The sequence below is a fragment of the Cervus canadensis genome, chromosome 13 (assembly GCF_019320065.1).
Source record: "Cervus canadensis isolate Bull #8, Minnesota chromosome 13, ASM1932006v1, whole genome shotgun sequence".
Lineage (NCBI taxonomy): Eukaryota > Metazoa > Chordata > Mammalia > Artiodactyla > Cervidae > Cervus > Cervus canadensis.
In genome coordinates this window covers 25317454-25328842 of record NC_057398.1, presented here as the reverse complement: position 1 = coordinate 25328842, position 11389 = coordinate 25317454, and the positions used below count along the sequence as shown (strand labels likewise).

General features: G+C 43.3%; 1 protein-coding gene across 1 annotated transcript; it reads right to left on the bottom strand.

The window, feature by feature from the left end:
- Window positions 1–2165: 2165 nt before the first annotated feature.
- Window positions 2166–5807, bottom strand: LOC122451718 (melanoma antigen preferentially expressed in tumors-like). The gene is made up of 3 exons (XM_043484632.1): window positions 5521–5807; window positions 4009–4581; window positions 2166–2739 (listed from the first exon to the last, which is right to left on the bottom strand). Exons 1-3 carry the CDS (start codon window positions 5805–5807, stop codon window positions 2166–2168), a joined length of 1434 nt encoding a protein of 477 aa, XP_043340567.1.
- Between the last annotated feature and the right edge of the window lie 5582 nt (window positions 5808–11389).

Sequence of the window (11389 nt, the reverse complement as noted above, 5' to 3'; positions counted from 1 at the left end):
GAGAATCCATTCCATTGCCAATCCAATCTGAGTACTCTTGTCTTGCCTGGAAAATTCCATGGACAGGGGAGCCTAGCAGACTATAGTCCATGGGGTCACAAGCAGTCAGACACTACTGAGTGATTAACAATGTGTGACTAACAATTGAGTGACTAACATACACATGGCAGATTTACAAACATTGTTGTGACAGTTTCCGGTAAACAGTGAGGGGACTCAGCCATACATGTACGTGTATACATTCTCCCCCATACTTCTCTCCCACCCAGACTGCCACCTTACATTGAGCAGAATTCCATGTGCTGTACAGAAGCTCCTTGCTGGTTCTCCATTTTACATACTGCAGTGTGTGCATATCCATCCCAAACTCTCTAACTACCCCTTTCTCCTATCCTTCCCCCAGGGCAACCATTCTCTAAGTCTGTGAGCCTCTTTCTGTTTTGAAAGTAAGTTCATTTTTATCATTTCTTTTTAGATTCCACATACAAGGGATGTCATACCATATTTATCCTTCTCCATCTGACTTATTTCACTTGGTAGTTAACATCCATTCTGGATGCAAAGATGAGAAGCAATTTGGGTGGGAAGTGGAGGATCCCCCCATTTTGGCTGAGGCCAGGGAAAGGGATGAATATTCTTTGGAAATTTTGCAATTTAGTCTTCTCACACATCACAGCCTTCAGACTTTGAGAATTGTGCTTTACAGAAGGAAATGAGAAAAAATGAGACCTAGTACCATGTTGTTGTCATCCAAGTGACACCAGATTGCCTGCTTTGATCTATAGAAATGTCATGGGAGATGAAAGTCAAACCACACCCCATTGGTTGCCTGACACAAATCAAGGAAGAACATAGGGACCTGCAGTGGCTTCAGAGGCCCTGGCCTGGCCTCCCCTTTGTGGAAAAACTCCTTTAATGTCCAGAGCTGAGGACAGTAGGAACCAGTGAAGACGCTGATAAGTAGAGTGGCTGTGTGTGTTGTGGGGTCATGTGTTAATGAGCCCTCAATGTACTTTCTTCTCAGTTTTACTTTGAATCAAAAATCGCTCTAAAAAAGAAAATCTACTTTTACAAATATAACTGTAACCCTTCCTGCTTTCAAATTTTATTATACTAAATATTTTCTAAACAGAAGAAAAACTGATGCTCATTGATTGTCAAACTCAGTTTCTAAGCCCTATGTTATTGAGATGCCTAATCAAGTTAAACATTTTGAAAAATCCACATTAAAATAAAACTAAAATTTTAAAGATTAATTAAAACTCCAAACAAAATAGTTATATCCTTTGTAATTTTTTGAAGAGCATTTATATCTTAGGTATTTAAATGGATATTATTTAGTCACACAATTATTTAGTAAGCTAACATTTACAGAAAAGTGACTTCCCAGGTGACTCAGTTCATAAAGAACCAGCATGCGATGCAGGAGACTCAGGAGACTGGGGTTTGATCCCTGGGTCTGGACAATCCCCTGGAGGAGGAAATGGCAACCTACTCCTATATTTTTGCCTTATGGAGGGACCAAGACAATCACAAGGACTGCTCATGTTCAGGGTCATGGCCTGAGTCAGTAGTGAGGGTCCTCCTGGGATCTGCACTTGAGTGGCTCACTGTACACATTATGTTCCGTTCAGTGTATAAACCCAATGAACAGCTCCAGAAGTAAGCAAGAAGGTCAGAGATGCTCCAGATAGAATAAGGAACTGGTGGGAGTGGTAAGGTTTTGGATCATAGACAACTCAGTGGCTTTAAAAAAAAAAAAATCAGTGTTTGGAAATTCCTGTGGTATGAACTGAAAAATTAAGATAATACATCATGCACAGCAGCAGCAGTAGGCTTACAATAAGGGTCTCTTTATTTCTGACCATTTCTTTATAACCATCTACCCAGGGAGAGCTTCAATATGTGAGTCTCAACCTCAAATCCACCTAAAGAAATTTAGGTTCCTATTTCTAACTCTACAGGACACATGTCCACAAATATTCCACTGCCACAGAGACTACATTTCCCCCTGCAATCTAGCTCCCTGCAAGATCACATTTCCTTGTCACACTCACACAGAGAAGATGCCTGACACCACGGGTCTCTTTTCCCTTCACGATGTACTTTGTCCTAGATTTCAGTTTCCAAGTACTCAGAAAAAAGCTTTTCATCGATGCACCCAACTAGGTAAGGGTGTTACTGCTATATATGATGGGCTCAGGATGATAGAATGTGTTATCTCCACAGTGTGGACAGGGGGTGAAGCAAATCCAGATGGTCCTGGGACGTCCCAAGTCCTTCAGAATCTCCAGCAGTTCAGTCCGACACTGGGCAAGTCTACTTGGTTGGAGGATCCCCTGACAGCTGAGACTCTCCTGAGGGACAGTGTACAGCTCTCGACTTAAACTGAGCATGCAGGAGGTGTGTCGCAGCATCTTCTCCATTGTGGCCATGGACAGGAAGTTTCCACGCAGACTGAAGGATGTGAGCTGGATGCAGAGGCTCAGGGCTGGCAGAAGGAATTCCAGATGGAAGTCCCTGATCCCACATTGCTCTAGGTACAGCTCCTGGAGGGTGGCTGAAACTTTCTGCAGCAGAGCTGGGAGGAGCTCAGGACTAGAGTAGGTCATTGTGACACCACTCAGATTCAGGCCCTTTAGCTGACTAATTTTTGGACTCTGGGACAGATGGGTCAGGTCTGAATCTGTAAGGAGGCAGCGAGTTATTGTAAGGGTATCCAAGGGGGTCATCAGGCACCTGGGGAGAAAGAGGAATTAGGTCTTAGAAACTGAGGTGGAATTTGACTGCAAGTTGAGAGATAAATGATCTGCCCAAATCCAAGTTTGGTCAAATGATCCAATAAGGATTAATACCCAGAATGGCCAATCTCATTGCAGCCATTCGTTTCACCCTCTCTGTGTGACTGGGTCAAGTACATAGAATCTTTTTTTTTTCCTTTTTAGCAGATATTTTTATTCATGAAAAAGATCAAGTTATTAATTTTTTAGGTTGACATTTTAAGGAATTTTCTTTTCTTTTTTTTATTTTTTTTTCATTTATTTTTATTAGTTGGAGGCTAATTACTTTACAATATTGTGATGGTTTTTGCCATACATTCACATGAATCACCCATAGGTGTATATGTGTTCCCATCCTGACCCTCCCTCCCACCTCCCTCCCCATCCCATCCCTTAAAGTACATAGAATTTTAAAAGCTCTCTCTCCTTATTACTCAAGCAGAGTAAAACTTACTTTGTTTCCTTATGAGGATGAATGAAGATAATGGAATGCACTAGGACAAGCTCAGAAGAGAGCCTGACATCTTACTTCAATCAAGAGTGGACATCACTGAATGTTAAGTAAGAGATATACTTAAAATGCTTCCTAGGCCGGCTTCCTTCCCATCATGCTTAGGCCCTGGGCACCCATCTCAGGCAGGTGAGGCTTCTGGGTGACATGTGTAGAGGACCAACCTGGGCAAGATCCCATGACATCCACTGAGGTTGACAGTCTGCAGGGGCTCACTTACATCCTGCTTTACCTGCAAACTATCTACCAAATTTTATGATCCCTTTGACCCCGGCTCTATTACTATCAACTCCAGGATCATGTATTTTCCATATATTAATTACATTATCTGGATCCACAAACAAGCTTTTACAGATAGGATATTTGAAATAGACTTATAGTGGTCACAGAACTGGAGGGCACACAGCTTCGGTTTATAAATGCTCAGGCCTGGTTGAGTTGTCCATCTCCGATGCCACATTCCCTTACCCATTTTCCTAAGTCATCTAGGAAAGATAACACTAACTAAAAATCAAATACCCACCCCACTATATTCTAACCCCTAGTCTATAGCTTCCTAACAGAATGTCCCTTTCCAGAACTTCTGTCCCAGTTTGGACCACTACCTTGATTTGGATGGTTGTGTGATACCACAGTTCGGGATAGAACAGCAAAGAGGATAGTGCATTTGATATCCTAGTGTTGTTTACTGTTACCTGGTCAGCCATGCATACTCACCTGAGCATCTGGTCCAGGCAGCCTTCAAGGTAGAAGGGGGATTCCAGATGAAGATCCCGGAGGTGGTGCATCCTCAGGAACTGAGATGTAATTTTGACAACGTGCTGCTTGTCCTGCTCCATGGGAGCTGGCAGGTGGATGTGGGAGATGAGGAGTCTCTGCACTTTGCTTATCTGGCCCAGGAGAGGAGCAAACATGGCCAGGGTGGGCAAATACCAGGTGCAGTTCACGTGTACCTCCTGGATACAGTCCAGTCGCACCATGCTCAGGACCTTCATAATATTTTCCATGGGAAATGAAAGAATCCTCAGCGTCTTACAGCACAGGTGTATGGAAGCTCTCCTCTCCTCCACCCACTTTAGGAGGTAGGTGAGGAATCCATCCATGCTCCTTTCCTTGAGGTGAAGTTCTATGAACACCTCGAAGGGAGCCAGGGGTTTCTCAGCCCTCAAACTGTCCACAGCCCCTGGTACCATTGATGAGCTTGAAGACACATGGATCTTGGATCCAGACCACATTCTCCAGAAGTCCTGGCCAGAGTTCCTTAAATCCAGCACACGCAGTTTGCACCTCCTGTGGGGAAACAGCAGATTGGCAAGGATGGTTTAAGATCCACACATAATTTAGGCAACACTCTGACTTCCCATCTGAGCTTTTACTTCATATTCCTGACATCACCTGCTGCCTTGCCCTCTTCTGTCTCTGCCTCACCTTCCTTCATCTCCTTTCCCCCTTTCATTTCCCCTAACTTTATACTTCTCGTGCCTTATGCATCCCTGGGAGGAGGCTGGGACATACTTTCAGATTCCCTTGCATCTTGGACACTGATGCACTGCTGAAAGACATGTGCTTAGTCCCTTCAGTCATGTCTAACTCTTTTGCGACCCCGTGGGTTGTAACCCAGGTTCCTTTGTTCATGAAATTTTCCAGGCAAGAATACTGGAGTGGGTTGCTATGCCCTCCTGCAGGGAATCTTCCTGATACAGGGATTGAACCCACATCTCCTACGTCTCCTGCATTGGCAAGCAAGTTCTTTACCACTAGTGCTACCTGGTATTTCTCAAAGTGAGCTCAGCAATGATCAAATCTCTATTTCTTCATTGGCATCATCAGAGGCCACTGGCCCATCGATTTGCCATCTACTCTCCTGACTTCCCTGATAACTCAGTTGGTAAAGAGTCTGCCTGCAATGCAGGAGACCCCGGTTCTATTCCTGGGTCAGGAAGATCCACTGGTGAAGAGACAGGCTACCCATTCCAGTATTCTTTGACTTCCCTTGTGGATCAGCTGGTAAAGAATTTGCCTGCAATGTGGGAGATCTGGGTTGGGAAGATACCCTGGAGAAGGGAAAGACTACGCACTCCAGTATTCTGGCCTGGAGAATTCCATGGACTACAGTCCACGGGGTTGCATGGAGTCGGACATGACTAAGCGACTCACTCTCTTCACTCCTGACTTCGCTGTCTCTTCAGGACTACCCATATCCTACCAGATTACCTGCATCAGACTCACCTGGGCTGATCCTTCTGTGCAAGAAGGACATCAAGTCCATCCAGCACTGCTTGTAAGGTTCCCAGATGAGGTGCCTGCATCAGGCCCCCCAGAGGCAGGCGGACAAAGGGCCAGGCTTGCACCAAGGCCTTTAAGGTCTTTCTGTGTCTTCCACAGAATGCTTCCATGAAGAGTTGGGGGAAGAGCTCAATGGGCAGATACTCCAGAGTAGAAATGGCCAAGGCCTCATCAGTTAGTAGGCTCTTTCCTGCAAGGTTCTGGAGTCTCAGGGGGTTCTGGACACTCATCCTGAATCTGCTCCTAAAGGAATCCTGTGAGAACTTGCAGGGAACAAGGCATCTTTCTCAGGTAAGCATGAACACCCCTTCATCTGTCTCCCCACCCTTCAGAGGAATTAACAGTCAAAGTCACTGCTCTGGCAGTGGAAGAAGATCCTCAGTTTTTGTACAATTTCACTCTGGGCTCAGTGGGCAGAAAACCATAGCTCTGCCCCTATAGGCACCAGAACAAGCATCTAGGAAGGACCAAGGAAGAAGAAACACAACCCACTAGCCCATCCATTTCCATCCACTACTTTGCTCATGGGAAACTTGTACCATGAGCTGAATGTTAAGCTCCACCTTTTTATGGGGGAGAAAACTTTAAATCATCACTTAAAGCCTTAAAACTATGGGAATAATAGCTTCATGTAGCCCAACACAGCCTTTACTGTCAGTTCCCACAGTTAATGTTCTGGGAAAGATGAAACAGATACTCCTTATATGAATGCTACTTTCACAAACTATTTTCAATGTTGAGAAATAAAATTTCAAAAATTTAGATGTTTTCTTTGAAAAATAAAATCTTGTTGATCGAGATATTTTTAAATGACATAAACCAAAGCACAAATTCAGATGTTTGGGATTAAGGCAAAATTACACTTAAGGGCAAAACCAAAGCCTTACATTTACACATCTGGAAAGAAAGGAAAAGGAAAATCTCCTTGACATCCATAGCTGCACACCACCAGTGGAAACCTGCTGACCATAGGTAAGATGAGGGTATCCTTTGCTGAGGTCTGTAACTTACCAGCTCTGCTGTGGCTGGCAGGGTGCTCAGATAGATCCCAGGCAGTGACTCCAGAGAAAGAAATTTCTGCACCTCTTCTTTGATGCCTGAAGTTTTTATAAGCCTTTCTGATCACATCATTTCCCTGTCCAACTGCTACCATCCAATCAGAAAGTAATGCCTGATTAGATTTGGGACTGTCCCCAGGAAAATCCTGATTAGATCTTCACATATAACCAGATGAATTGATTTAATCAGATATTCATTCAGGAGAGAATACATGGGGGGAGGGGAATCAAAGACTCAACCATGGATTCACTCCTGGAACATTGATTTTCACTAGTAGGTCACTTGTGGGGGCTTCCCAGGTGTCTGAGTGGTAAAGAATCTGCCTGCCAAGCAGGAGACTCAGGTTCTGCCAGGATTGGGAAGATCCCCTGGGAAAGGAAATGGCAACTCACTCTAGTATTCTTGCCTGGGAAATCCCATGGACAGAGGAGCCTGGTGGGCTATAGTCCATGAGGTCGCAAAAGAGTTGGACACAACTTAGCACTAAACAATAACAACAAATGGAGTCTGCTATAGCCATGGGTGTGAGACAGGAAAGCCATTATTTGTTCCTGCCTTTGGAAAGCTAAAATGAAGTTTGAAAGCATCGTTGTATTGTTTGGGAATGCTTTGACAGATCGACGTAAACAAAATGTCCCATGATTAGAGCAGCTTCTAAAACACGGTGGTGTCATTCCCAAAGGAAACAACATAAATTCCTCTCTGTGTCAAGCTGTCACTTTGGCTTTACATCAGAAACAGCAGATCATGAGCCCATTAAAAGGAGCAAGGGAAATGCAATTGGGCATGTGCTTGGTTCTCTGGACTTAAGCCAAGGCTTCTCTGAAAGAGCTGGCTCAAAATCACAATAAAGAGTAAGGGTGGGGACTCGGTAGTGAGGCAGGGGGCCGGTGGGGAGGGGGAGGCATTCCTAAAGGGTCCCTGTGAATGACACAGTATAAAATATTGTTTGTCTGTTTTTTTGTTTTTTGTTTTTCCTCTTGGAGAACGAGAAGAATAAAAGATTTTTGGTGGGGTTTAGCAGTTAAAACCCTTTTATGAATCACTGCCTTATTGTGGCAAAAAGGCTTGCATAACTCAATGAAACTATAAGCCATGCCATGTAGGGCCACCCAAGACAGATGGGTCATAGTGGAGATTCTGACTAAACATGATCCACTGGAGGAGGGAATGGCAAACCACCCCAGTATACTTGCCATGAGAACCTTATGAACTGTATAAAAAGGCAAAAATATATGACCCAGGTCAGAGGTGTCCCAGGGAAAGAGCAGAGGACAACTACTAATAGCTTCAGAAAGAATGAAGCAGCTGGGCAAAGTGGAAACGATGCTTAGCTGTGGATATTTCTGGTGATAAAAGTAAAATTTGATGCTCTAAAGAACAGTATTGCATAGGAACCTGGAATGTTAAGTCCATGAATCAAGGTCAAGATGGAGATGACCAACTTAGGAATCAGTGAGCTAAAATGGATGGGACTGGGTGAATTTAATTCAGAGGACCATAATAACTACTACTGTGGGCAAGAATCCCAAAAAAGAAATGGAGTAGCCCTCACAATCAACAAAAGAGTCTGAAATGCAGTACTTGGGTGCAACCTCAAAAATGACAGAGTGTTCTTGATTCATTTCCAAGGCAAACCATTCAACATCACAGTAATCCACGTCTATGCCAAAGAAGGTGAAGTTTTCCAGTTCTATGAAGACCTACAAGACTTTCCAGAACTAATAACAAGAAAAGATGTCCTTTTCATCATAAGGGATTGGAATGCAAAAGTAGGAAGTCAAGAGATGCCCGGAGTAAAAGGCAAGTTTGGCCTTGGAATACAAAATGAAGCAAGGCAAAGGTTAACAGAATTCTGCCCAGAGAATCCACTAGTCATAGCAAATCCCCTTTTTCAACAACACAAGGGACAACTTTACACATGGACATCACCAAATGATCAATACCAAATTCAGATTGATTACATTCTTTGTGGCCAAAGATGGAGAAGCTGAAATAAGTCATCAAAAAACAAGACCCAGAAATGACCGTGACTCAGATCATCAGCTCCCTATAGCAAAATCCAGGATTAAAATAAAGAAAGTGGGGAAAACCACTAGGTCAGTCAGGTACTGACTTGAATCAAATTCACTATGAATATAGAGTGGAGATGATGTATAGATTCAAGGGTTTAGATCAAGTAAACAGAATGCCTGAAGAACTATGGACAGAGGTTCTTGAAGAACACTGAACAAGAAGCAGTGGTGCAAACCATCCCAAAGAAAAAGAAACTCAAGAAGGCAGGCTGGTTGTCTGAGGAGGCTTTACAAATGAATGGCTGAAGAAAGAAAAGAAGCAAAAAAGTAAGGGAGAAAGGGAAAGGTACACCCAAGTAAATGCTGAGTTCTAGAGAATACCAAGGAAAGACAAGAAGGCCTTCTTCAGTGAACAATACAGAGAGGAAAACAACAGAAGGGGAAAGACTAGAGATCTCTTCAAGAAAGTTGGAAATATCAAAGGAACATTTCATCCAAAGATCATCACAATAAAGGACAGAAATGGTAAAGACATAATAGAAGCAGAAGAGAACAAGAAGAGATGGAAGAATACACAGAAGAACTGTATAAGAAAGATCTTAATGACCCAAAAAATAACAATGGTGTGGTCACTCACTCAGAGCCAGACATTGTGTAGTAAAGTTAAGTAAGACTTAGGAAGCATTCCTGCCAATAAAGCTAGTGGAGGTGATGTAACTCAAGCAGAGCTATTTTAAAGCCTAGAAAAATGATGCTATTAAAGTGTTGCACATAATATGTCGGCAAATTTGGAAAACCAGCAGGGATCACAGGACTGAAAAAGGTCAATCTTCATCCCAATTCCCAAGAAGGGCAGTACTAGGGGATGTTCAAGCTACCAGACAGTTGCACTCATCTCCCATGCTAGTAAGGTTATGCTCAAAGTTCTCCAAGCTAGGCTTCAGCATTACATGAATTGAGAACTTCCAGATGTTCAAGCTGGCTTTAGAAAGGGCAGAGGAACCAGAGATCAAATTGCCAGCATTCCTTGGATCATGGAGAAAGCAAGGGAATTCCAGAATAAAAAGATCTACCTCTATTTCATTGACTATGCCAAAGCCTTTGACTCTGTGGATCACAACAAATTGTGGAAAACTCTTAAAGAGATGGAAATACAAGACCACCTTACCTATCTCCTGAGAAACCTGTATGCAGGTCAAGAAGCAACAGTTTGAACCTTATATGGAACAACTGACTGGTTAAGATTGAGAAAGGAGTACTACAAGGCTGTTTATTGTCACCCTGTTTATTTAACTTAAATGCAGAGCACATGATTCAAAATGTCAGGCTGGGTGAATTACAAGCTGAAATCAAGGTTACTGGAAGAAATATAAACCACCTCAAATATGAAGATGACACCACTCTAACAGCAGAATGCAAAGAGGGACTAAAAAGCCTCTTGATGAGGGTGAAAGAGGCGAGTGAAAAAGTCAGCTTAAAACTCAATATTAAAAAAACTAAGATCATGGCATGTGGTCTCATCGCTTCATGGCAAGTAGAAGGGGGATTTAAAAGGTGGAGACAGTGACAAATTTCCTCTTCTTGGGTTCTAAAAATCACTGCAGATGGTGACTGAAGCCATGATATTAGAAGATGATTGCTTCTTGGCAGAAAAGCTATTACAAACCTAAACAGTGTATTAAAAAGCAAAGACCTCCCTCACTTTGCTGACAAAGGTCTGTATAGTCAAGGCTCTGATCTTTCTAGTAGTCATGTACAGATGTGAGAATTGGACCATAAAGAAAGCAGAGTGGTGAAGAATTAATGCTTTCAAACTGTGGTGCTGGAGAAAACTCTTGAAAGTCCCTTTGACAGCAAAGAGATCAAACCAGTCAATCTTAAAGAAATCAACCCTGGATACTTATTGGAAGGACTAATGCTGAAGCTGAAGCTCCAATACTTTGGTCACCTAATACAAACAGCTGACTCATTGGAAAAGACCCTGATGCTGGGAAAGATTGAAGGCAGAAGGAGAAGAAGGAAACAGCAGATGAGATGGTTGGATGGCATCACATATTCAGTGGACATGAGTTTGACCAAACTCTGGGAGATGGTGAGGGACAGGGAAGCCTGGCACGCTGTAGTCCATGGGGTCACAAAGAGTCAGATATGATTAGTGACTGAAGACCACAACAAATAAATTAAAAAGGAAACAGGATCATCTTTGAGGGTGTCTCCTTCCAGAAAGATGGGATCAACACAGCAAATTGGCAAGAAAGGACTAAATCTGAGAATGTGAATGGAAGGAGCACTGGGAAGCCATACATTTCCAAGACTGAGAGGCACTGGTGGTGGCCACGGTGGGTTCTTTGGGAGCTTGGACCCTGTGGAGAAAGTGAACATAGATAACTTGCACCTAACCCTGCCCTCATCATGGTTGCTGCTACCAGTATATATTTTTTTAGGTTCTCCCCAGGTGGCACTAGTGGTAAAGAACCCACCTTCTAGTGTAGCAGATGAAAGAGACTCGGGTTTGATCCCTGGGGTGGGAAAATCCTCCGGAGGAGGGCATGACAATCCACTCCAGTATTGTTGCCTGGAGAATCCCATGGACAGGGGATCCCGGCAGGCTACAGAGTCACAAAAAGTCAGACATGACTGATGCGATTTAGCACACATGTCAGCACACACAGTAGATACTCCCAGATGAAAGTTTGCTCCAGCCTTTTTCCTGGGGGCTTGGCAGTGAAACCATAATC